Source organism: Caretta caretta, chromosome 3 (assembly GCF_965140235.1).
Source record: "Caretta caretta isolate rCarCar2 chromosome 3, rCarCar1.hap1, whole genome shotgun sequence".
Lineage (NCBI taxonomy): Eukaryota > Metazoa > Chordata > Testudines > Cheloniidae > Caretta > Caretta caretta.
In genome coordinates, this window is record NC_134208.1 from 196145456 (window position 1) to 196173309 (window position 27854).

Consider the following 27854-nt stretch of genomic DNA (forward strand, 5'->3'; position numbering starts at 1 on the left):
TGCAGCCATTAGGGGCTCAATCATTCCCCTCCCACCATGATTAAAGGGATCACTTTCCCACTATTTTGACATTGCAGCTGCTGATCTGCTGACTTAGATAATGGGACTCACCTTTCTGATGCGACTGCCCCCGGGGGAAGTTCTGTCACATCTGACTTCACTACAGTTTTTTATTCTATTGGCTGCTTTCTGCCTCCTGAATAAACCAAATTTTAGAGGTCGTCAAGGAACCATCTCCTGCACCTTACATACTCCAGAAGGGACTATCTCAAACGAAAACAAAAATCTCACACTGGAAGGGGAAAAAATCCCAAGAAACGTACCTGAAGATCATGCAGAAAACCCAAAATGATGATGATGAAGAAAAAGCTGACAGCCATCCAACAGAGGAACAGGTACAACAACTCCAGAGAACCCAAGACAGCAGGTCCCAGCACGTGGATGCTACACAGCCCCTCAGCATCCTCAACCTATCAGACTCTACCTAATTGAAACTAAAGTATCATTCTCTAAAGGACTAAATTCTGCCCCAACATAGAACGTGATGCCACACTAACATGTGGAGAACTAGAAGAATTCTTCCGCTGACTGTGCCTCAAGGAATTCTTTCACAGTGAAGATGACGCCACCCACAACTATCACATCCCCCACCGAATAAGATAAGAAAAAGAAATAATCTGACTGGATGTCCCACAGCGGAGGAAACTACACACTAAATCATTAGATTGGTTGCTTCAGGAAAAGATACTCTGAAATCCTCAACAAATATTGCAGTTCCCCCAATCTTTCTACTGCTGAGAAGATAGTAATACAGTATCTGAAATCCAGCCACCAGAAAGTGGTCAAACCTGCAACCAAAGGGGATACCATTGTAGTCTTTAATCATGGCCAACAGACAACTCTAACACCTCTTTTTATAATGAATTCTAAGATGCCACACCACAATTCGTACAGGAATTTAAAATTACCATCAAATCCTTCCCCAAACAACTCCAAGAAAAACTCTCCAACTTCATCCCTCACAAACCACCCCAGATTCTACATGTTTCCCAGGCAGACCCATCGTATCTCGCCATAGAACTCTTACTGAAGAAGTATCAGGACTCATAGAAACAGCCTTTAAACCACACCACACACACAACCGACTTCCTCCAGTAACTCCATGACATTAACGACCCCCCAGAACACACACACTCTTGCCATGTGAATGTCACCTCCCTGTACACCAACATCCCTCACCATGATTGCATTGCTGCCTGCCTCAAATGCCTAGAAGACAATGCACAACGCTCAAAAATCCACCCTAAACACTTTGCCAAACTCATCCTTTTCCTTCTCACCCACAACTGCACATTTAACAACAAACATGTTAGTCCAAACCAGGGGAGCAGCCATGAATTCTAGGATGACTCCCCAGCATGCCAGCCTCTTCATGGACCACCTCGGAGAAGAATTTCTGGAATAATATGCCGTGAAACTAATGATATACCTGAGATACACTGATGTGTTCATCTTCCGGACAGATAACCTAAACGCCCTCAGAAATTTCCCATCACCCATTGCGACATGGGCCCATTTGTGATTCACTACTGTGTCAGCAATTCTTATCCGGCATGACTTACTCACTACAGCTCCCACACTAGTGTCATGATATTTATTTAAAAGGTGATGTAATATATTTGAAATTTAATAACACATTGGTCATTAATGTCATTGTGAAATGGAGTAAAACTTCAGTTATGAACACCAGAGTTACGAACTGACCAGTCAATCACACATCTCATTTGGAACTAGAAGTACACAAACAGGCAGGAGCAGACACACAAAAAGCAAATACAGTACAGTATTGTTAAACGTAAACTATAAATTTTTTTCTTCTGCATAGTAAAGTTTCAAAGCTGTATTAAGTCCAATGTTCAGTTGTAAACTTTTGAAAAAACAACCATAACGTTTTGTTTACAGTTACGAACAACCTCCATTCCCGAGGTGCTCATAACTCTGAGGTTCTACTGTGTATGTATTAACATTATATAAGAAATTATGGGTACTCACTGATATTCAGCTTTACAGTTTGTGCCCAAACAAAGGGGTAACAGGTCTCTCCCAGACAGGAGGCAATGTCACAGCTATATACCTGTCTCCTATGTAAATTAAGTATGGTGGAATCAAAACAGTGGAAGCCCCATTTATGTACAGGAGAATCGGAATTGCATAGGAAGGGGAAAACAGCATGAGGTCATCCTGTCTCTTGAACTTTGGAAGACATAAGCAAGACAGAAGTCATGTCTGGTATCTATCACTAGACAGACACAAGGGGCAGGCTCTTGCAAGCTGAGAAAGATGGTTCCTTCAACCAACAAGTTGAAATACCTGGAAATGGAATATAGGTGAGAGACCTGCTTAGGAAAAGATCTTTTATGAAGGAAGACAAGGGAAATGAGCCCCTTGTGTTTCTGTGGAAGGTCCTGATTGATAGAAAGTCAGCCACCTGAAGTGTGACACCCGTCCATCAGTCTCTTTCTAGAACACTCCCACAGTAGCATCAACTTTCTGGACACCATGATCAGCTTCAACAATGGAACCCCACATATGACTATATACAAGAAATCCCTGGATCACCACACTTACCTTCATGGATCCAGCAACCATTCGAGACACGTTAAGAAATCTATCTACAGCCAGGCACACAATATACAGGACTTGCTCCAGACAAAGTCTGGGATACACACCTAAACATACTTGCAACCTTCACTTAACAAGGGCACTCCACTGGAGAAGTAGATTGCATCATGGAAAGGGTCACCAAAATACCCTGGGAGAACCTGCTTCAGTACAAGGAGGGGAACCCACTGACCACATAGAACCATATAACTGGAAGGGACCTCAAGAGATCATCTGATCCAGGCCCATGCACTCAAGGCAGGACTAAGTATTACCCCTAGTTTCCCCTAAAGCCCCACACTAGAATCCATATGGGGTATCATCAAACAGTTATAACCCATATTTGATGGGGACCACATCCTAACGAAATCTTTCCCAAACCCTGCTTCTGGCCTTCAAACAACCGTCCAACTTTGTCTTGCTCATCCAGTAGCTAGCTCCCCACCAATCGGGACACACCAACTCAAAGTGACAACAGATGCAAAACCATCAGACATATCTCCACTGCTACAATGATTAATATCACCCACAATACACCTGTCTGGCACATATAAAACCCATGAATCTTATCGCAACTTGTGGTGTACCTCGACTATTCTGTGCATAAAATCAATTGCTACGCTCTCAAATGAACTCCAACAGAAAAATAAGACAAAAATACCATATCACCTGTGGGCAAACACTTTTCATAAAGCAATCACTTCACATCTGACCTCTCAATCTTCATCCTCAAAGGAAACCTGCACACCTTCAAAAGGCAAACCTGGGAACTTAAATGCATAACTCTGCTAGATGCTAAAGTCCATGGACTCTGAGAGACTGCTTTACAACAATTTGTAACACACTGCACTGCCAACTCTTAATTGCCTCCTACTTTTTAAGAGGTCTCCTACAGCATGTGTGAACCTGTTATGCTTAACAATCTGCCCCAACTTGTATTTGGGTTAGCCACTTCTGTTACCTTCCCTAGACTTGAAGATGAGCTCTGTGACGCTCGAAATCTTGTAGTCTGCACCAACAGAAGCTGATCCAATAAAAGATATCTTACTTTACTTACACTGGTCCCATTTTATGAGACAGTATGGCTACAGCAACGCTACAATCAAATTAGAGGTGGAATAACTTACCAGTTCAGAGGGGGTTAGTCTCAGGTGGTAAAATGTCTTTAGTCTCTGAAAGGTCATGGTTTATTCTTGACCACTTTAAAACGTTTAAGTTTTAAATATTTTGTACTGTAGCTTCTAAGTCGTGTGTTTTTCCCTCCTCAGATTGGCCGGTCAACAGAAAGCCCTATAGACTTCGTAGTGACAGATACTGTTCCTGGAAGTCAGAGTAATTCAGATACACAGTCCGTACAGAGCACTATATCAAGGTTTGCTTGCAGAATCATATGTGAACGGAACCCTCCTTTTACAGCAAGAATATACGCTGCGGGATTTGACTCATCGAAAAACATCTTTCTTGGGGTAAAGACTCATTCTCTTCCCAGCTGAGTGCAGGCTTATATTTAAACTAGTTTATACCTCAGAATAACAGATGAATGGAAGTTCTGTCTTTGTCATTCCTCCTAGGAAAAAGCTGCCAAGTGGAAGACATCCGATGGACAGATGGATGGGTTAACCACAAATGGAGTTCTTGTTATGCATCCGCGCAATGGATTTACTGAAGACTCCAAACCAGGGGTATGGAGGGAGATATCTGTGTGTGGAAATGTGTTCAGTCTCCGTGAAACCAGATCAGCTCAGCAGAGGGGAAAAATGGTAAGTGTAGTGAATAACATTTTATGCTGCATATATGATACAGATACATTGTTTAAGGCTGTACCTAGGGCTACATAAGGGCCAGAGTATGCTTGATTGACTTAAACAGTATAGGGCCTTACTCTGTTTTTAGTGACTGCTCATGGAGTAAGATGCTACTCAACCCGAGTAAGACTGGCAGAATCTGGCCCTAAATCATTCATTTATTGTATGTCTACACTGCTGTGCTAAATTTAGTGGCCCAGTCTAGCATGTTGGTCTGTGAGCAGTAGAAGCTTTGCTACATCATGATGTGGGCTTTTTAAAAGTTTTTAAAATTATTTCCCAACCCTCCCTTTTCACTTGCATCTTTACTCACATTTTTCTCATTTTGTGGGGGAGGGGAATTCCCACAGTTCTTTGGATGTTTCAGAGTTAATGTAATGTAAACCTTGCTCTAGAAAGATGCATGAGATATAAAACCAGACTTGTCTTGATATGACTTTTTTTTTCCTGAGTAAAAATTTTTTTAAATCAGATGTTTTACTTGTTTTAAGTTGTGGTGCATTTGTTTAGGAGAGATGGTGTGCTGATTGTGTGTTTGTTTGCATACACTACTACTAACTTAAAACTAATGTTGCTTGCTCCCATGGCAAACTATTGCTCTTTCTTTAATCGACTTAGCTGGATGCATGATTAGGAAGGAGCTCATGATGATTAGGCATGTGGGTGCTTTTGGTGGCTTCAGTTTTAGGGTCCTGAACTTGAGACATAGTTAAAGGTGCCTGATTTTCAAATAATTCTGAGCACCTACCCTCTAAATATCAAGCTCTTTCAGATCTCAGATTGAGCACCCAAAATCACTGCTAGTTGAAACTCTTGGCCGGAGCTCCCTAGCCAGGTTTTACAGTTGTTTTCTTCAAAATCTATACAGCCAGTTTGAGTAACTTTGTGATCTCTGTGCATTTCCATCCCAGGTTGAGAATGAAACCAACCAACTCCAAGATGGCTCATTAATCGATCTGTGTGGAGCAACGATGCTGTGGCGAACTGCCGAAGGCCTTTCACGCACTCCTACGGTGAAGCACTTGGAAGCTCTAAGACAAGAAATAAATGCCGCCAGGCCTCAGTGCCCTGTAGGGTTTAACACATTAGCATTTCCTAGTATGAAGAAGAAAGATGTTGTAGATGAAAAGCAACCGTGGGTGTATCTGAACTGTGGCCACGTACACGGCTATCACAACTGGGGAAACAAAGAGGAAAGAGATGGGAAGGATAGAGAATGTCCCATGTGCCGCTCTATTGGCCCCTATGTGCCTCTGTGGCTTGGATGTGAAGCTGGATTTTATGTAGATGCAGGACCTCCAACTCATGCGTTCAGCCCATGTGGACATGTGTGCTCAGAAAAAACAACTGCATATTGGTCCCAAATTCCTCTTCCTCATGGTACTCACACTTTTCATGCAGCCTGTCCGTTCTGTGCACATCAGCTGGCTGGCGAACAGGGTTACATCAGACTTATTTTCCAAGGACCTCTTGACTAATACGCGTGTCTCTCAGGACTTCATTAAATTTATAAGCTAAGCAATTCTGATTTTAAACAAACTGTCTATTTCATATTCTCTGGGTTTTGACAGTTTGCATTAAAATGAAGATTTTTTTTTGTTTTGTTATAGCAGCTAAATCCCTTTCTAGATGAGGAAAAGCCTGGAAACAACGAGATTATGGGGAGGAAAGGGAAAGTTCCTGACTTTGTTTAATGTCTACTTTTGGAGAAGGGGAGGGAATTTATGCATAGCGAAATTCAATGCCTTCAATTTAATGTTTTTGAATGACATGTCCTTGGTGTGTTAAAAGTTGCTTTTTTGGGGGGGGCGGTGTATAACTGTGGGTAAATGTGGTCAGTTCAAAGGACATTAGTTTACAGCTTGGATGCAAACATTGTAAAATATAGCAACATGTATATTAACTTTTTCTATTTATCTTTATTATTGAAATTATCTTATGGCATTTTGATAGAGGAAGAGCATGGTAGTAGTGTGTGAAATCCATTGACTGGATGCATAGAATAGTCCTTGATGGAGGAAGGTTAGAAGAAAACTGTAGAAGTACCTTTTTAAAATCTAGAGTACTATTGAGTTCTTAGAGTAGCCGAATGCTTTTTAAACAAAATTAATGCAAATTACATTGGTGTAAAAATATGCTTTAAACTCACAAAAGATAATTATGATGGACTTTTTAAAATGTCTGTCCATTGGGTAGGACTATAATAAAAGAACTGGTCACAGGAAAACATTTACCTGATTCTTTGAATATGCAATTTTAAACTAGGTTAAGGATTTTTCTCCTTCTGTTAACTAATCTTTTATTTACCATTAGCAATGTTTGAGGTTTTTATTTATTTAAACAACAAAAAACGAACAGCCAAGACTCAACTGTTCTTCACTGTTAGAAAAAAGCCATGAATTAGCCAGAAAGCTGTGTTCAATTTAAAGAAAATTATTCATTCTGCTTTTAGTCTAATCCCTTAATTTGTATGCAGGGTGGGTAGATGGCACACTGGCTTCATACACTTTGCCTTTCAGCTCCACAGAGCTGGGTACAAATATGTATTTAGGTGACAATTGAAGACATTGCAGCCTTGGAGCTAAGATGTTTGTCCACATCCCCAAACCATCATGTAAACTGGCACAATTGGCAGTCTGTGCTCAGGAAGAGCTCCAGTTGAGATTGAGTTGTATTCATGGCGCTTGAGGTGGAGGAAGCTTGCAGAAAAGTTACTCACACCATGGCTGATTAAGTCTGTTTTTAGTCTCACTTTCAATATCCCTCCCTCAAAATGCTCCTCTTTCTTTGCCCCTCCACCCTCCCCGCCACCACCACCAATCCCTTACCAGAAAAGGCCAGTGCATTACATGGAATTTGAGGCTAATCCACCATGCTTTGTGACAAACATTCAAATAATCCTTTTAGGATTGAGGTAAGCTTTTTTTTAAACTAGCTTTTTAAACTGGTTTCTCTACTTTGGATTGGAAATATGTACGGTATAAACTGATAGTAGCAAATTCCCGTACTCTGTAGCATAGCTTTAATTTATCCTATCACAAAGCTGTTCTGAACTTTCCTTGATAAAAACAAACTGAATTGTGTTTAGAAGTCATGAATTATTTTCTGTCAAGAATTCTTTCTCCATTTTAAAAAGATACGTATATATATTGTTTGGTTCACTCAGGAAATGTATGTGTCAGGAAACCTGTATTATAAGTTCAAGTAGCTGTCATGTATAAGTAACTGCTGTTACACCATTTCAAAGAAATATAATTGATTTTGACATTTTTCCGGTTTCATGCATTAAGTAATGAGACTTATGCAACAAGGAATCCCTGTATTGTAGTTCTAATCATTTATATTCAGACTATATATACTGTAGTTCAATTTTTATTTTCAAATTAATTTATTCAAACTATGTGAGTAAACACTTTTCAAAAATAGAAATTACAGAGTTGCCTGTTGCTCTGTTGCATTTGTTTCTGCTCATATGGAAAAGATTTAACAAAGATGGAAAGGTTACGGTACTTTTAAAAATGACTGTTCAGAAAATATCTCCTTCACTTTAAGCATGTTAGTTTCACTTGTATTGAGAGCAGAGAAATCTGATGAGATGACCATCAGGGGTTTGAGATTTGGCATGTTCATGGCTTGACTAGCACCTCCCTCCCTCCCTCCACGTGGAGGGGATCTCCCTCCAAATTTTGGCAAGGATGAGAAAGAGTGATGATTACTCGCCATCTTCCCTCCTTGGCACTTCATTCAGAGGAGGACAATATGGGCGGTACAGCTCTGCACTGCACCCAGACTCCAAAGTGGAAATCCAGGCAGAGGTAAAAAGGCATACCTCCCTCTGCATCTCCTTGGGCATATCTGACTGCTACCTCCAATGTGGTCTGAGTAAAAAGTAAAAGCCTAATTACAGCAAAACCAGCTTTTAAAATAAAACTGACAGGTTCTTCTGCCCCCTGGGGCACCAGCCTGGGCTCCCTTATACTGTCCTGCTGAGCCAGGCCCTCAAGCCTCCTCCAGCACACACACACAGGTAGGGACACACCCAGCTTCAGAACAGAAAGACAGACACTGAAATCAGCTCTGCATGGAAAGGTGTCAGCTAAGGAACTGCCCAGATACTCCCAGTGCACACACCCCCTAGGAGTGCAAACCCAAAACTGCAGTCTTGCACGTTGTTTTCCAGTGGTGTTGTCTCTTCCTCTTCCCTTATCCCCACCCCTTCCCCCCCGGGCCTGTGGAAGAATACTGGTATTCTATCATGGAGTCCAGTACCAGGTGACATGATCACAAGACCCTGCAGTGTCAAAGCAGCCATGTATCAAAGGCCATTTGTAGTATCCCAGGAAGGTGGGAGATTAGCATCTTCAAAGACCTATTGTTCTCCCTAATGGTCCATTGACTGGTCCCCATCTAGTCAGTCTAACCAGCCAGACTGATTGCATTCTGTCTGGTGGGCGTTCCCCAGGTGCAAACGCTTTTGTGGTACAGATGTATAGTCAATATTCCTAACTTTAGATACAGAAATCATGTATGCATACAAATAGGATAATCATATTCAGCAGATCATAACCATTCCAATGATATCTCTCATGCCTTATCGTGCACAAAACATCATAGTTTTGCTATAATCATATAATATTTCTATGAAGAATATGGGGTGTAGCGTCACAACAACAAAACTTTCATTTTCCACGTAATCAATAAGGATGATTGTTCCCTCTAGTCCTGATTCTGGTGCTGGCAGTGAGGATATGAAAATCGGAGAAGGAAACTATTGAAAAAATTTAAAGAAGTTTGCCATTAAATCACTTTGTATAGGTACCTTTTTCAAAATCATTCCAAACTATAAAGGGAGCTGAGGGTGACATGTTCACCTTTGGTGACTACACTTGCAGTGTGGAGGATACACGTAGCTACACACTGCAGTGGAAAGCAGGCTGTATCCACACGGGGCAGTGAGAGGCTCTGGCAGGGGGAGGAGGTGGGGAAAGGCTCCTGCAGCTCTCAGCAGCTGGGAAAGGCTCCCGCCGTGGGACACTACACTGCTAAATATAGCAGTGTGGACAAGGGAGGCACTGTTTGGATTCATAGAGCGCCCTGTAGGGTGTGTACCCTATGGTTCTGGCATGTCTTTACTTGCCTGAGCAGTGCCTCACCACCTATGCTGCCGTTTATACCTCTGCTAGCTAAGTGTGCAGTGTGTGTACTCTACATGCTGCCGTAAGTGTCAGCATAGTCTTTGTGTTTTGTGGGAGAGAAGCTGGCAGTAGGGGCGTTCACGATTACAGTAGCGCTTCCATATGCAATGGACTTTAATGTGTTTTGTTTGTTGCCCTGAATGTTACACATTGGCAGCAGCTTAGTTATGCTTATAGCTTTAAGAAGATCACATTTTTATCCACGCTGCTCTTCTGGTGTTGGGAGAAAACACTTCTGAATGAGGATGAGAACTGCAGCTTGGGTAGAACAAACTCTTGCTGTGCAGCCTTATATTAAATCTATCGGAGACCCTGCGACAGGTTGCATGCTGTCTTTCCAACCTCCGAGAGTGTGTTGGCTTTTGCCACTCCTGTTCATGTGAGCAGGCAACGTGTTGACATGTGTCCTGTTCTCTAACTGCAGGATTCTTGTATGCTTAAGAACAATGAAGCAGATGACACAGTGCCCTAAATCTCATGCCTGTGAACCAAAACCTATTTGGTTGCTCTAGTTTTAGATGGAGCAGTCTTGACTGGTCTCTCTTTAGAGTCCTTTCAGAGGGCTTTACATTGTCCTTTGAAACCAATTTCTTAAGGTTTCACGTGCTGTGTAATCAAATTGTAAAATGAATGTGGAATTGGGCCCAATCCATTGGGGGTAAAATTTTCAAAAGTGCCTAAGTGACTTAGGATCCTTCAAAATGCATATAGGCACCAAGGCCCATTGACTTGAAATGAGATTTATGTTCTGAAGTCACGTGGGCACTTTTCAAAACTTTACCCCCTGGAACCTTGGTTCTTAACACAATCGGTTTGGAGGCAAGGGAATGTATTTGTTAGTAACAGCCAATGGAGTGTTGTCATTAAGGGTATGTCTACACCACAATTAAAAACAGTCAGCTGACCCGTCCCAGCTAAGGGGCTGTTTAACTGTGATGTTGACACTCTGGCTCAGGATGGAGCCAGGGCTCTAGGACCCTACAAAGTGGGAGGGTCCCAGAGCTCTGCCCAAACATCTGCACTGTAATTAAACAGCCTCTTAGCCCATGCCCTGCAAGTCCAAGTCAGCTGGCATGGGCCAGCTGCAGATTTTTAACAGTGAAGACATACACTTAGTTTCATTTTTGGTGTTGTGTCCCTAAACCAATCCCTGTTGCCCACGATAGCCAGGCACAAATTGTGTGTGGGGGTCAGCAGCTCTGAACCTTTTCAGACTACTGCACCCCTTTCAGGAGTCTGATTTGTCTTGGGTAACACCCACCACTTCACCTCACTTAAAAACTACACGCTTACAAAATCAGACATACAAGTACAAGAGAGTCACCGCTCACTATTACTGACAAATTGCTTTTCTCATTTTTCCATACAATTATAAAATTGATTGGAATACAAATATTGTACTTAGATTTCAGTGTCTAGTACATAGAGCAATAGAACACGTCGTATTAAAATTGTTTGTACTGACTTTGCTAGTGCTTTTTATGTAGTCTGTTGTAATACTAGGCAAATAACTAGATGAGTTGAGAACCACTGGTGTAGGTGTTTTCTAGTGCATACTTCTAAAGGCTAGCACAAGTGGAAAGAAGCATTGAAAAGGCAAACCATCACCCCGATGGTGCGCCCCAAATCTGCTGTTTTTATAAGGAGTTGGACGCTATCCTAGGTGGTGACCCCACCTCCACTGAAAAGAGCACCGTGGATACTTTGGCGGGTCTGGAGCCAGTGGAAAGTGGACCTAACCCAGAGGTGGAAGTCATTGATGAAGATGTGAGGCTGAAGAAAATGCGGAGCCCTGTGACACATCCAGTCAGGAGCTGTTCTCTACTCCAGAGGTGTTTAGCCAGTCTCTGCAATCGCTCTCTGGTGAGCCAGAAGCAGGAGAGGAGACCCCCAGTAAGTGGTTTTGCTTTGTGATGTTCTGAAGCAGGTTAAGGGCAGAGAAATGTAGATGGCTGGCTTTGTTTCTGTGTGCTGGGCATTTTCCTGCACAGCTAGGCAGTATGGTGGAACAGGGAGTTGATGCACTCCAAGATTTCACAGGAATCCTCCAGAGGGATCTCTAGGAAACTTTCCTGGAGGTACTCAGCAATTCTTTGCCAGAGGTTCCTTGGCAGAGCTGCTTTGTTCCTTTCCCCATTGAGAGACACTTTCGCACGCCACTCTGCAATTACTTGAGCAGGGACCAAAGCTGCACGCAGGCAAGCAACAGAGGGACCGGGGCAGAAGCCGCAAGCGTGTAGCAGATATACCCTTTCTTCCCTGCTTACCCTCAGGAGTGAGATCTTCCATAGTGACCACTGCCTGTGGAAAACAGTGGGAAAGTTAGAGTGTTGCCCCCCATAAGTGCCCTGCGACCTTTTCAGATTGCTTTTCTGCAATACACAAGGCCTCTGCTCCTGGGTTCACTCGCTATTCTTTGGGGTCTTCTGCCCCGTGTGTGCTTGCCTATGGTCACAGAGAAAGTGATAGTTTTGTTACCAGCAGTGTATTAATGTTACTGTTTCAATGCTGTGTGTGTAATTGACAATAGCACTTCTGTTTGTTGTGAATTATGCCTCTCCAGACTTCACCTTGAGAACCAACCCCTCAACAGCAGCAGAGCATCTGCGCAAGATAAGAAAACAGCTAAGATGGACCAAGGAAGATAAATTCTGGGTGGTGGTGCAGCGGTCAGAGGTAGAAAATGCTGAATGCAAAGCGAAAAGCAGGAAAGAGAAGGATTCTTACAACAGGGATGCCACAGAGAGGCTGATTAAACTTCTAGAGCATCAAACCAACATGCTCCAGACTCTCATAACACTGCAGACTGAGCAGATGCATACCCGCCTTCCCCTTCAGCACATTCCCTCCCCAAACGCCCCGTGCGCATTCCTTTCCACCTTCTGGCACTTTGCACTTTTCTCTACAGTCCACCCCCACAGACAGCTTTTCAAATGAAAGCTGGACCTATATTCAACTATGAAAATCAGCTCTCCCTCTCCCCACCCCCTGTACCTTCTCCCCCACCAACTGTGTGTTTTTCTGTGTGGTGTTGTGGTTTATTTGGCAATAAAAGCAAAGGTTTTTTTTTAAATTATAAGCACTCTTTATTTGTTTCCAAGCAAGGTATGCTCCCTCATGGCACCTGCAAATCAATAGGCACTTTCATTAGTTCCTTACATTGAATCTGAGGCCTTAACAATCGCAACTGCTTTCTAGCCTACCAAATGTAATTAACCATTGCAGTCCCAAGCATAGCAACAAACATTACTGGTTTTCATCTTTGAAGCATTGCCTCAAGGCATCTCAGATTCTTATTGCCCCATGTTGCACCCCTTTAATAGCCCCGGTAGCTGGCTGCTCAAAATCAGCAGCCAGGCGTTGTGCCTTGGCAGTACACCCCCGAGTAGACCATTTGCCCTTCCCTTCACAAATATTATGCAGCATATGACATGCGACTATAACCATGGGTATATTTTCCTCATTCAGGTCTAACCTGCCATATAGGCATCACCAGCGTGCCTTTAATTGGCCAAACCCACATTCAATGGTTATTCTGCACTTACTTGGCCTGTTGTTGAACAGCTCCTTACTGCTATCTAGGTTTCCTGTGTGCGGCTTCATGATCCATGGCATTGAGGGGTATGCCGAGTCTCCCATGGGCATTTTGACTTCCCCTATGGTGATCTTATTTCTGTACAGGCCAATGTTCCTAAAGATGTGTGTCATGTACCTCTCCGGACCACCCTGCATTAATGTCAGTGAAATGCCCATGGTGATACACCATTGCCTGCAAAACCATGGAGAAGTACCCCCTTCCAATTGATGTACTCAGTCGCAAGGTGGTCTGGTGCCAGAATTGGAATATGCGTGCCATCTATCACCCCTCCACAATTAGGGTAACCCATGTCTGCAAAACCATCCACAATGTCATGCACATTCACAAGAGTCTCAGTCTTTCGCAGCAGGATGCAATTAATGGCCTTGCTCATTTGCATTAATGCAGCCCCAACGGTCGACTTCCCCACTCCAAACTGGTTTGCAACTGGCCGGTAGCAGTCTGGAGTCACCAGCTTCCACACTGCGTTTGCCACGCGCTTCTCCACCGAGAGGGCAGCTCTCATTCAGATGGTGGTGTGCTGCAGGGCTGGGGTGAGCTCAGCACACAGTTCCAGGAAGGTGGCTTTCTGCATCTGAAAGTTCTATAGCCACTGTTCGTCATCCCAGACCTGCATAATGATGCGATTCTACCACTCTGTGCTAGTTTTCCAAGCCCAAAAGAGACATTCCACTGTGTTCAGCTCCTCCATGAATGCCAAAAGCAATCTGTTACTGCTTTCCATGTTGGATGCCATGTCAGGCAGCTGTGACTGCCGTTGCCTTTGTAACTTCAAGAATAACTCAACTGCCACTCGCGATGTGCTACTGAGAGCTAGCAGAGAATGGAGAGCAGTGTGGGATCCATTCCTGCACATAGATGTGGTGGGGAAAGCAGAAAACAAGGAACTTTGAAAAATGCCACAGACTGAAGATGGAAGCACGTAGAATGCTAGGATGGAAACAGTGCATCACGGGGCATTGAGCTCGGACCATGATGCACCATGATCCCCTCTGCCTTCCCACAAGACCTAGTGGCAGAAGGGAGAGAGCTGCACTGTAGAATAGCTACCCACAGTGCACTGCTCTCATTGGTGATGCAAGTGTGAACACACTATGCCACCAGTGGAAGACAATGTGAATACACAACAGCAGTTTTCTTTAAGCGCATTTTTAATTAGCGACTAAACTCTTGGCGAAAAAATTCTGCCAGTGTAGAGGAAGGAGGTTGTGGTGGTGGGAGTCCTGGTATGGAGAAGGGGTAAGAGTACAGAAAGGGTTGGAAACTAACACATTTAGAACTTCAAATTGTACCAGAACTTTCTCAAAGTCCAAGCCATTTCTTTGTCTTGCCCACAAGCTGAGGGTCTAACTGATTGCCGTATCTGGGGTCGGGAAGGAATTTTCCCTCAGTAAATTGGCAGACTCTGGAGGGTTTTCACCTTCCTCTGCAGCATGGGACACGGGTCACTTGCAGGTTTAAACTACTGTAAATGGTGGGTTCTCTGTAACTTGATTTGAGGACTTCAGTAACTCAGCCAGAGGTTAGGGGTCTATTACAGGAGTGGGTGGGTGAGGTTCTGTGGACTGCAAGGTGCAGGACGCCAGACTAGATGATCATGATGGTCCCTTCTGGCCTTAAAGTCTCTGATTCTCTGAGCTTGGACAATCTTAGAGTGGGCGACAGGGCAAACATTATTAAGCTGTAGGGGTGAGGAATGTTCCCCTACTGGAGAAGCAAATAAATTGTCCCTCAGCATGTCCTGTAATATTGTGCCATTTTTGTTTTTAGAATCTCCAAATATCATTGCGGTTAGTGGCACCTGCACTGCCCCTAAACTCTTGGTCGCTAGTAATCCATTAGTTCCCTTTCCTTTACTGTTCTACTGCTGTACATCTGCAACGATAACAAAGATTGACAGACAGCCCTAAGCTGAGTATATGGCTAGGTTCCTAGGAAGGATCTGCTGCCTTTCATAACAATGACAACAGTGGGGCTCCTCTAATGAGTTGTAGCCTCGTATTCACACCAGGATTGTCTGTTTCTCAGCAAAAGACTAGCTTCTCCTGCTGCATTTACACTCAGAGAGAGAATCCTTAGGAGGGTGGGCAGAGTGGGACAAGCCCCTGCTTCCCAACCGTGCTCCCTGGCAGGAGCGTGGGAGGATGGGATTGCAGATGGAAGGTGTAGGGAGGGGCCCCCATTTGCTCTGGTCCAGGGCCCCGCAAAGCCCTAATCCACCTCTGAGTTGAAGGGGCACTATCTAATTAAAACCCCCACAGGTAACATTTCATCTGTAACTAATATCACCTTAAATTATCCAGTTTAGTGTTTATTTACATTGCACTGTTCACTGTACTGCTTGCATTTCAGAGTAGCAGCCGTGTTAGTTTGTATTCGCAAAAAGAAAAGGAGGACTTGTGGCACCTTAGAGACTAACCAATTTATTTGAGCATAAGCTTTTGTGAGCTACAGCTCACTTCATCAGATCCGCTGATTATATTTGTCCAAGCTAAGTCAGTTTCGCTTTGGTTTGCTATCTATATAACTGTCAGGTTCTTCCTTGTACACATTGCAGGGAAATGTTTGTTTAAAAAACAAAACAAATAGGTTTTCTTCCAAACATTTTATTTTTAAAAGCATGGAAACACGGCTATTGAATATAAGACTTGCCAAACCCTTTTTTTACATTAATAACATTTCAGGCCAAATTGAGATGTTTTTTCAGGCTCCAGTGGGTAATGCTGGCTATTGTAGAAACATGAGCGAACAAAGAAAGTGAGAGGTTTAAGTTCTTATACTGCGAGGAAATGGCTACATAAAGGTCCAATCCTGTGAAGTGCTGAGTATCCTTATTTCCCATTAACTTCATGTAATGAAGGGATTACAGTTATTTCAAGGGGAACTGAGAGTGATCAGGAGCGACTCGGTGCTTCACAGGACTGGGCCATAAAGCAGTTTTAGTGACCTCTTGATTTAAATAACTTTTAATGTAGCGATACGTGACAGTGTACAAATGCTGTGCTAGGTAGGAAGGGGTTCATGAGAACTTGTGGGTTCAATTAGCTCTGCCCCTCTCCAGCTGTAAAGTGCCAGGCCTGGAGGGAGGGGTTAAAAGGCTCAGCAGGGGGCTGAGTGGGAATAGGCGAGGGCCTCTTGTGTTAGCCCCTTGAAAAGGCGGCTAGCTGGTGGCCCTGGGGCCTATCCCAGGACTGCCTGAAGGAAGGCCTGGCCAGGGCTGGATGATAACTAGGGCTTCTAGGGGCAGGTAGGCCCGGCAAGGGACTTTTATCTGTACTTTGTTCCCCGGAACTCCAGGGTCTTCCCTTTTGGGGATCTGCGAAGGAGCATGCCCAGGAAGGGGCTGGTGGAAGGCCTAGAGGGCAGCCTGTGGTAGGAAGTGGCCCAGGGAGGGAGCTTCTGGAACCCACAGAGAGGGGGCCTAGGTTCCCCTACTACCAGCCCCCGGGCAAAGTGGGTATGGCAGCCCTGGAGATAGGGGCTGGAAAGAACTTGTGTTTGTGAAGCTGCTGCGTGACACATGTACGAGGCTCAATTCACCCTTATAGGGTTGAGACTCTGTGTGACCCTGTCGGAGGGTCATGTCATGAGAAGAGGCAAAGCCGGACACCAGATGAAGAGAGCCGTTGCCCCACGCCCAGCCATGAGTGGACGTGCCAGCGAGTCGACTCACTGACACAGAATTACAAGTTACTTTTACTTTCATCCCTACTATTGGCTGATGAGATTTAGATGTTCAATTTACATTAATACTTTGCGATCACAAAATCCTTACTTAAAAGTTGCAACTATAAAATGTTTTTGTTGTTTTTTTTTTAACTGAGAAACCAAATCTTACATGGAGGGGACAGGGGGCAAGAATTTGGATACATACGCTGATCCTTGACACTTGATTAGATGGCAAAGCTAAAAAGTTCACTCCAGTGCAATGGTAAAGAGAAAATGTTTCAGTGAAATCATCCTTGCCAAAAACCCACAGTTTGCTCTGTACCGTGGGAGGAAGAGAGAATTACTTAGTCAGAGGAATGAATGTGACTAAAGCAGATGCAGCCTCCAGCAATGCCGTCATCTCTTCAGCAAACTTTAAAGAACATGTAGAATACCTTGCTTAATTGGTCGATGTCAATATCCTTTATTTCCAGTTGGCTCTGTGGATAATTGTTTCAAAAGCACCTACATGACTTAAGCTCCTAAATCCCATTGACCCTGGCTCCCCATCCCACCAGGTTTAGGAGCTTAAGTCACTTAAATTCAGGCTAAAATTTTCAAAAGCACGTCTGACGTTTTAATATTTTATCATTTTGAAATGTTGTAGTTAATCCTATCAAATATTGTGTGTGTGTGTGAGAGAGAGAGAGAGAGAGAGATCTCCTAAGAACAAAGGGTGTCTCTATTCTGTAGCTAGGAGCAAACCCTCCAGCTCAGGGAGACAGACTCACACTAGGAGGGCTTGCACATGGCAAATAGCCATGTGGACATTGTAGCGTGAGCCTGAGCTGCAACATCCAACTGCTCCATTTAGCCCACTAGCTCCAGCCCCCCTAGCACGAATTTGTCTCCCTGGGCTGGAGGGCTCGCTCCCAGCATCTGGGTAGACATACCCCAAGAGGACAGTGCACCCCATGTTTTTCTTTTAAAAGGGTGCTGCTGAAATGGATCATGTTTAAAGCTGTGAGCAGTTTGCAGACCGAGGAGGCTGGGATTAGTGTCTCCATGGGAGCACTAATATATTCATAGACTTTGGAAGTCTGCATGCTATATTTTTATCTTTCGAGGCTAATGGTTAATAAGTCAAGTATATTTATCTTCCTGCAGTAACATGTCTAAGTCTATGTTGCATGAGGTTTAGATCACTGCTAGCCAAAGTGTAACCCAGCAAGGGTTAGTACTACAGTGTAAGTTTTCATACGTAGTGTGAAAACGAAGGGTCAGATTCTGGCTGGCTCCTCCCATACAGGGTGGTGAGAGGATGCAGGGAGCCCTTCCCAGCATACACAGGGGGGTGACCAGAACGCTAGTGCTTGTGCGACTGAGTACAACAAGGTGGGTGGGAATCCTAGAACTGGCCACAAGGCTACTTAACCCATAACCCTGCCTCACCACCTCCCCCTGTGTCCTGCTGGTTGGAAGAGCAGTTCCTTAGTGAGGCATTCTGTCCATCTTAGCACTCTGCTGGCAGAATGCTTCTGCCCACAGCTCCCAGGGCCTGATCCAAAGCTCACTGAATTGAGGGAGCCTTTCCCTTGCTTTAGTGGGCTTTGGGTCAGCGCCCCTCAGTGCTCCTCAGGCACAAACTCAGCAACAGCTTTAAATGCCAGGATGCGGCTGTGATTGTCCCTACATGTGATGAGGATGGAAGGAAGTGACAAACGTAGCAGGGAATTTCAGGGCCGGCTCTAGGCTTTTTGCTGCTCCAAGAGCACAACTGCCCAAGCAAAAAAACAAAAAACATAAAAGGGTGGCCAGAATGCTGCCCCTGGGATTGTACCGCCCCAAGCCCGTGCTTGCTTTGCTGGTGCCTAGAGCTGGTCCTGGGGAATTCAGGGTGTGGGCCAGACCACAGCAGGATTGCAAAGCGGAGAAGCCAGTCTTGGGACAGTGATGTGGCTGGAGAGTGGCAAAGCTTGGTGACCCCCAATTTAGAGACTGGACAAAAATGTCAAGGATGTCTAGTCTCCATGGGAATAGTCTTTCTTTGCTGCAGAGCCCTGGGGAGGGTAGGATGCGAAGCTGTCATGTTCATCTAGACCTTTGCCAGACTATGCAGCATATACAATGTGACGACTACAACTTAGTTGCAAGTCTCTACTTCTTAAAGAGACTGGAATTTGTGGTGATGGCCACATAACCGCTCCCCCTTCCTCAGGAAAGAAGATGGGTTTAGAAGGTACATTTTCATTGTTTAGAGACACAAAGTTGTCTGGGCTGTCAGCATGCACTCAGCAATGGCTTCCAAGGAATACACAGGAGAGTATGGATGGCTCCGAGCAGAACCACCAAGGGCCTGGTAACAATCAGAGTTCCAAGGAAGGGAGAGCATATAGCAGTGCTGCCCCAGCAGGAGTCCAGCGACTGAACTGTATGTGAGTTAGCCACAGAATGATGGTAATGATGGTCCAGATCATTTGCCTCTGTGATCCATGCAGAGCCGGGACCCTCGACAGTTGGCTCGACACTCTCTTGTACCAAAAGTGCGGGTCAGCCCCTTCCCCACTACAGTCTCCCCTTCCCCTGGGCTGACCGAGAGGTTTCTCCACGGAGCTAGGGTCTATGCAGGGAAGGTTGTAAAGACACTGTGGACTGGAGAAGAGTGGGTAGGCTAAGAGTTGAGCCATTCGGGGAACACGTGCTCCCACTCTGTCCTCAGAGAAGGCCCAGTAAAAGTGTTCTCTTTAGCCTCTGAAGACAGGACAAGAAGTAGAGGGCTTAAATTGAAGCAAGGGCAGTTTAGGTTAGATGTTAGGAAAAACTTCCTAACTGTCAGGGTGGTTAAGCACTGGAATAAATTGCCTAGGGAGGTTGTGGAATCTCCGTAATTGGAGCAAATTAGCCAAACACCTGTCAGGGATGGTCTAGAGAATACTTAGTCCTGCCTTGAGTGCAGGGGACTGGACTAGAAGACCTCTTGAGATCCCTTCCAACAGAGGTGAAAGTAAGCCGGTATGGTACAGAGTACTGGCAAGAGCCAGTACACAGCCGACCGTACCGGCAGGCGGCAGCTTCCCTAGGCCAGCAATTTAAAAGGGGCCTGGGCTCCGGGCAGTGGCCGGAGCCCCGGGCCCTTTAAATTGCCGCTGGAGCCCCGGGGTAGAGGTGGTGGCCAGGAGCCCCAGGGTTCCGGCGGCGATTTAAAGGGCCTGGGGTTCCCAGCCACTGCAGCCAGAGCCCCGGGCCCTTTAAATCGCTGGCGGAGCCCTAGGGCTCCAGCAGTGATTTAAAGGGCCCGGGGCCCATGGGGCTCCAGCGGTGATTTAAAGGGCCAGGGTTTGGGTTCTGTAGTTTCCACACCAGACTGTTGCTCTTTTAAGACTTCTGAAAGCATACTCTACACCTCGGCCCTCTCAGATTTTGGAAGGCATTTCAGATTCTTAAACCTAGGGTCGAGTGATGTAGCTACTTTTAGAAATTTCACATTGGTACCTTCTTTGCATTTTGTCAAATCTGCAGTGGAAGTATTCTTAAAATGAACAACATGTGCTGTGTTGTCATCCAAGATTGCCATAACAAGAAATATATGGCAGAATGCAGATAAAACAGAGCAGGAGACGTACGATTCTCCCCCAGGAGTTCAGTCGCAAATTCAGTTAATGCATTATTTTTTTAACTAGCATCGTTGGGATGGAAGCATGTCCTCTGGAATGGTGGCCAAAACATGAAGGGGCAAACAAATGTTTAGCATACCTGGCAGGTAAATACCTAGCAATGCTGTGGTGCCATGCAAACACCTATTCTCATTTTCAGGTGACATTGTAAATAAGCATTATCTCCCATAAATGTAAACAAACTTGTTTGTCTTAGTGATTGGCTGAACAAGAAGTAGGACTGAGTGGACTGGTAGGCTCTGAAGTTTTATATTTTGTTTTTGAGTGCAGTTATGTAACAAAAAATCTAAATTTGTAAATTGCACTACAGTACTTGCATGAGGTGAATTGAAAAATATTTCTAAAAAATAATAAAAAAATAATATAAAGTGAGCACTGTACACTTAGCATTCTGTGTTGTAAATTGAAATCAGCATATTTAAAAATGTAGAAAAACATCCAAAATATTTAATAAATTTCAATTGATATTCTATTGTGTAACAATGTGATTAAAACGGCAATTAATCACAATTAATTTTTTAAATTGCAATTAATTTTGTTGAGTTAATTGCGTGAGTTAACTGTGATTAATTGACAGCCCTCGTTCAACATACTATATAAACACTGATTAGCTAATCTACCAACACACCTATGAGGAAAGTAAATGGGTGCTATTGCCTCCCCTTTAAAGATGGGGAAATTCAGGCCAAGCAGTGACTTCCCAAGTCCACACACCAAATCAGTGTCAGAGCCAGGATGAGAAATTCAGGACTACCTGATTTCCAGGTAGATGTTCATTTCCCAAACTCATGTTGCCGCCCAGTAAGATGCCATTCTCTCCTCACCCCTCCCCCAATTTATTTTAATAAGAGAGAAAGCCATGCTGCAACCTTCACATCTGGATCCAAAGGTTTGGGGGCATTGAGATCTGGTATTTGGTTTGAGGCACAGCTTTGCTTTTGATAACTGATGCTCGTGATTTTTGTTTGCGTTGCTCTGAATTTTGGGATGGAGAAATGGCAATAAGGCACAGACGCGCTTGCCATTCTATTTCTGTGCTACAAAAGATCCGCAGTTAATTTTTATGAGAGGAATAACTACACACCTGCTTACCCATCCCTCCAAGGGTATTTGTGTAGTTTAGTTAATGTCTTAAAAGTGCTTTGAAATTCCCCTATGGAATGACAAAGTAGCATTCTGGTGAGACAGTTGTCTATTCATAATTAAGTCTGGAACTAGCTTTTGCTTAAAAAAACCCACCAGTCTCAGAACACAGACTAACCCCAGGCAGTAAGTGCTTAGCGAGAAGCTTCCCCCATACATATGTCATTGCTTAATCATCCATTATGCATATCTTACCCCCTCCTCTGAAGCATGAGGTATTAGCCACTGCTGGAGCCAGGATAGTGGACTAGATGGACCGCTGGTCTAATCCAGCCTGGCCGTTCCTATGGTTCCTGTGAAGTTAGCTAACTAAGGAATGCTGTTCTAAAGGAGAGACTCTGTCTGCAAAGCAGAACGGACAAATATGAAGGAAAAACAGGATGAGCTCGAAACAAGGGGGGGGCAAGGGGGGGGGCAAGGGGGGGGCAAGGGGGGGGGCAAGGGGGGGGGAACCCAAGTTTCATATTCAGAGTATTCTCAAAGGGTTTGAAGATAAAGCTTTTCTGCAAAAGATGCTTCCATATCTCCTCCCACTAGACCAACAGCTTTCCCCTCTCTGTTGTGAGAAAGCACACCCAAGAACTGCACCTGGAAAAATGAACGTGTCTAACCAGCCTAAACCTCTGGTCTTTAATTGATTAAAATTTAATGACAAGCTATTAATAATGAATGCAGCCAGGAAGATGGGAGAACTGCATTATAATGGCCTTGAGAGTTCTATTTAGCTAGAGTTCTCAGCGGAGCTCGAGAAAGAAGAGGGCAGCTTTCAAAAGGATGAAACAAATCTTCAAAGGAACAGATATAAGAAGCGGTCTCGGGCAGAGCCAGCCTTGCTATTGAACAGTGGGCCTGGGAAGCAGTTTTTCACCTCCTTTTCCATTAAAAACTTAGCTGCTGTGTAATACAAAGAAGGATGGTTTTGTGGTTCAGGCCCTGCATTAGGATACAGGGGATCTTGGTCTGATTGCCAGGTCTGCTAGTGATATCTTGTGTGATCTTAATTAATTGAACTGTCTGTGCCTGTCAATAAGGAGAAATCTTCCCTACCTTGTGGAAGTGTTGTCATTAGTTGTGTTAATGCTTGTGAGGTGCTCAAATGTGATGGGGGTTGTATAAGGGCTGGTATGATGAGTCTATGGGGCAACCCTTCCCCCAAACGTAATTGACTCTCTAAAAAAGCTGGATGGGAGAATCTTGAAGTAACCATCAGCTGCCTGTTCTTGGGTCTACACAACCTTGCCAACCCTGTTCTTCGGTGCATCAGTTTCTGAGTGACTGATTTAAAACATCTTGGGCCGGACTGTTAGAAGTCCTGCATGCCACAGCTCCAGATGAAATCCACTGGCACAGCAACTAATGCTCAGCTCCTCTGAAAACCGGGCTTCTCTACAGCGTTTCAAGTTGGGCACCCTAAAGTCGAAGCACGTTCAATCCATGGCCATGTTTGAAAATGTGGCTGCATACAGGTAGGACCATATTATCCCTTAAGATCCATGCCCTACTCTCCTTTTTTCCATGTGGAAGGGAAGGCAGGGGATACTGCCTCCCCTCTCCTCCAGCCCCCACAGTTAGGGTTGCCACCTGTCCAATTGCACAAACCCAAACATCCTTGCTTTGCCCCTTTCCTAGGGCCCCGCCTCTGCCCCACCCTTTTTCTGAGGCCCCACGCCCACACACTCCAGTCCCCCTCCCTCTGTCGCTCTCTCCCAACCCTCACGGACTTTGACCGGGCAGGGGGTTGGGGTGCGGGCTGGGGGGTCAGGCTGAGGGTTCAGAGTGTGGGAGGGGGCTCTGGGCTGATCCTGGGGCAGGGGATGGAGGATGGGAAGGCGTTTGGGTTTCAGGCTCTGGGAGGGAATTTGGGTGTGGGAGCAGGTTGTGGTGCAGGAAGGGGTTCAGGGTGCCAGCTCTGGGAGGGAGTTTGGGTGTGGGAGGGGGTTCTGACCTGGGTCAGGGTGCAGGCTCTGGGAGGGAGTTTGGGTGCAGGAGGGGGCTGGGGTAGGGGGTTGGGTTGCGGGAAAGTGTTCAGGGTGCAGGCTCCGGCTGGACGGCGCTTATCTCAGGTGGCTCCCGGAAGCGGCAGCATGTCCAGCAGTGGCTTCTAGGCTCACTGGTGGCCAGGCAGCTCTGCGCACCGCCCCTGCCTGCAAGCACTGCCCCTACAGCTCCCATTGGCCACGGTTTTCCATTCCTGGCCAATGGGAGCTGCAGAGTCGGCGCTCAGGGTGGGGGCAGTGCACAGAGATCCCCTGGCTGTGCCTCCTCCTAGGAACCACTGCTGAACATGCTGGACACTTCCAGGAATGGCGCGGAGCAGGTAGGGAGCCTGCCTTAGCCCTGCTGCACCGCCAGACTTTTAGCGGCCTAAAATCTCCCAGACTGGCTTCAATAGCCTCTGGGAGATTGAGCCTGATTCCAGGAGACTCCCGGCCAAACCGGGAGTGTTGGCAACCCTACTCACAGTGTCAGGAATCAATATATGTGGAAGAGAGCAGGCAAGGGGAAAAGTACGTTCAGGCAACATGTCCTTGCCCCATCCTAGAAGGGAATCTATTTAAAATTTTGTTGTGAGGAGACTCCAGGGCCTGTTGCAGGCAGAGGAGTCTCTGGGAGCAAGCAGATCAAGCAGGGAAGCCATGCTGTTAAGAAGCTAGAAGATGAATGAGGAGCCCAAGAGCTGGTGGGGAAGTACTGAGGCTCCACACAGTTGAGTCTGACTTCTAGTGGGAGTTGTGGGAGCCAGCCAGTGTCTCTCCTGCATCTCCCCTGCCCTGTTTGTTCCATGTAGGGCAGGGGTCAGCAACCTTCGGCACGCGGCCCATCAGAGTAATCCACTGGCGGGCCGCAAGACATTCTGTTTACGTTGACCGTCCGCAGGCACAGCCCCCCGCAGCTTCCAGTGGCTGTGGTTCACCATTCCCGGCCAATGGGAGCTGCAGGAAGAGGCGGCCAGCACGTCCCTCCAGCCCGTGCCACTTCCCGCAGCTCCCATTGGCTGGGAACGGTGAACTGTGGCCACTGGGAGATAAGGGGGGCCGTGCCTGTGGACGGTCAATGTCAGCAAAACATCTCGTGGCCTGCCAGCAGATTACCCTGTTGGGATGCGTGCCGAAGATTGCCAATACCTGATGTAGAGCAAACCGCACTGCCTTGAGTGGAATAATTTGGTGACAACTAACTCTGTATGTGGAGCCTCGCGGTTTTCTTCTGGTCTGGCCCCTTCCCACCTGGTTTTCCATGGCAGCAGACAGTCTGGCCCACAGATCACACCTCCTCTTTCACTCTGTGTAAGCTCAAAAGCTTGTCTCTCAACCAACAGAAGTTGGTGCAGTAAAAGATATTCTCACCCAGCTTGTCTCACTCATAATAGCCTTTTGAAGCTGTCTTGGAGGCCCAAAGCAAAATGCCATGTCCATCTGCCACTTCTTACCCTACTGTTTGAGCAGTATATCAATGAAGAAGGCAACCAGCTAACCTTATTAATACAGGGTGACCCATGAAATCTTGACCTGCCAACAAAAAGTATTGTAACTTGCAAAGCTTGAGCTGTCCATATCTGACAAAAAGAAAAGGAGGACTTGTGGCACCTTAGAGACTAACAAATTTATTTGAGCATAAGCTTTTGTGAGCTCACAAAAGCTTATGCTCAAATAAATTTGTTAGTCTCTAAGGTGCCACAAGTCCTCCTTTTTTTTTTTTTTGTGGATACAAACTAACACGGCTGCAACTCTGAAACCTGTCATATCTGACAAGTTACTCAATTTTTTATGTTCCTGCATGCTGCTTTGCAACTACTAATCATACATCATGAGTCAACTAGGCCCTTTGGCAATGAGAGATTTCACCAATAGCACAGTCATTGACTGTGACTGCACTAAGACAAGTAGTTTCTTTCACATCATCAAATCAGACTGTGGTGTACACTGTAAGGGACATCTTCCCTTCTCCTTGTTAGCTCTGTTTTTGTTAGTGTCTGGAATGAAGGCATGAGCTGCAGCTCCCTGAGAACTTCTGGTGCTGGGTTAGAGACAGGCATATTCACACAGTGCTCGCCTGTCTCTTTGCAAAGTGTACAATTTGTTTGTGTTTTGACCCAAAAACATTCTGCTCCGCAAGGGAGACAGGTGCTGCGAGACACTGAGGATCATGAGTTATGAATGTCATGCGGCTTCGCTATGGTAACAATGAAATTTGACACGGCCTTGACTGGGACTTTGCAGCCAGGTGCATGACAACACAGGTCCCCAGACACAGCTTTCTGTCTGGATTGTGAGCGAGAATTTCAGATTCCCTTCCTCAGTGGAACCAGCAAGAGGGATTTCTTTTCCCTGCTGAATCCGAGCAGCAAGTGGCTTTTTTTGTTTATCTAGAGCATCTTAAATGGGGAAATGGTAACTTGGCTCAAGAGACTGGTAACTAGATAAAGAGCTTTTCATCTCTATATTAAAGTGAACTGGGTATGAACCAACAATAGCTACATTATTACTATCTAATTGCCGATTTGTGGTCTGTGTGAAATTGTATAGTGATCTCAGGGAGATTATGTCATCTGGACACTTGTCCAGTGGCAATTTGGCAGCACAATTGTTGGCTCTGGAGAGCAGACATGGAAACAGAACTACTGCTATATCCATAGAGTTAGTCCAATCAGATCATGGATGATGTGGAGAAGCAGGAGCTATTTCTGCTTGTTCTATATCTATGGCTTCATCTTCCAGTCCTGCTAATTCTTTGGGCACTTGGTTTGCTTTATTTTACGAGACTACTAGACAAGATTTTTACGGATAATAAAAATAACGTGGCTAGTGAAGCCTGTAAAATTGTGCAAAAAGGCCACATGATTTAAGATCAATGTAGAGCAATCCAGATGCCTTCTCTGATCTTGCTCATATTGCAAATTGTTAAGGTTCTGGATGTGTATTGTGATACTGATTACAGTGCAAGACAATTGTGGTCAGATTATCTGACTACAAACCTGACTAACTAGGCTGTGTCCCTGAAATCCTTATAACAGTGTTAGACTGGAAAAAAAGTAAATACTTGCCAAACTCCATTCCACTTGTGATTCCAAAATAAGTTGCTACTCACAGTAGTTCTTCAGAACATCGTCCATTTTCTTTCTTGTAGGTTATGATCAGCAGTGAAATAGTTAACACTGCTGCCATTTTAGTAATCATTAGATTTCAAATGAATAGGGCAGTTCACACCTCTCAGACCAATTGTTTTAGGCGGTCTGCAGCCTCAACTAGACATGACTGCATCCATTTACATCTGGCTCCTATTTTGAAGATTTATTTTCATAGCTGTGGTCTTTTTTTAAAGAAACAAATAATGAAAGCTTAGATTCTTGAGCATAAGAAGTGGCACTAATCTGCCATTAGCCAGGCTAGTTTGACCCCTAGTGTTTGTATGTCGCTCAGTAAAATTCAAATGATGGTCTTCATGGCTAATGTATGGGATCTGAGTTTGAGATTAAAATCCAGTCATTCATGCCTGAGCTAGAAGTACCAGAGAAGACAGCATGTTCGACTCCATGTCCTTCTGGCCTAACCTGAAGCAATATTAAAATGCCCTACTATGGAGAACTGATAATCACTAGGACAGTCAGCACAAGATAGGACTGGAGGACCTCACCCTGCAGAGTAAAAAAAAAAACAAAAACCCACCTTACTCAGTCTTTGTAAAGTAGTTAGTCTCGATGATGAGATATTAGATCCTGTCATGACCGTGCACTAACTCTGTCTGTAGAAAGTTCCTGCATGACACCCATCAGAAGTGGATACTAGTGTGGAGTGCTCTTGAAAAACCTTAATTGGTTAGATCACAGAAGTGCCCAGGCACCATTCAGTCTAGTTTGCTACATTGCCCATACCCTCTGTGCCCATAGATTCAGAAAAACAGCTTTCCAAATCTAATAGACCAACTTCTAGCTTCATACAAAAATCTTATCATAACGGGCTAACTGTCTGCTCTGTATTTGGCCAGTTTGTTAAAGAAAGCAGAAGGCTCTGATGCCATCTTTGGAAAATTGTTTCGTTACCTGTCCAGAGGACTAATCAAAGCCATTTCTCAACTTCAGAAAACCTGGAGAGAATTAGCAGTGTATTCAACTATTGTTAATAACACGCCT

The 27854-nt window shown here is 44.9% G+C and overlaps 1 protein-coding gene and 1 long non-coding RNA gene across 6 annotated transcripts in view; both read left to right on the top strand.

Moving 5' to 3' along the window:
* Nucleotides 1-7736, top strand: part of PELI1 (pellino E3 ubiquitin protein ligase 1) — a 163138-nt gene extending 155402 nt beyond the window's left edge. For all 5 annotated transcript variants that reach the window (XM_075127216.1, XM_048842686.2, XM_048842688.2 and 2 more), the window contains exons 5-7: nucleotides 3930-4127; nucleotides 4233-4421; nucleotides 5378-7736. In XM_075127216.1, the coding sequence (XP_074983317.1) occupies nucleotides 3930-4127; nucleotides 4233-4421; nucleotides 5378-5944 (954 nt within the window). In that variant the 3' untranslated portion in view covers nucleotides 5945-7736. The remainder of the gene's footprint in view (nucleotides 1-3929; nucleotides 4128-4232; nucleotides 4422-5377) is intronic.
* Nucleotides 7737-9409: 1673 nt separating this feature from the next.
* LOC142071650 (uncharacterized) lies at nucleotides 9410-12734 on the top strand. Its single transcript, XR_012667868.1, has 2 exons — nucleotides 9410-11554; nucleotides 12225-12734. It is a non-coding gene; the product is annotated as an uncharacterized LOC142071650 (long non-coding RNA).
* Nucleotides 12735-27854: the final 15120 nt, after the last annotated feature.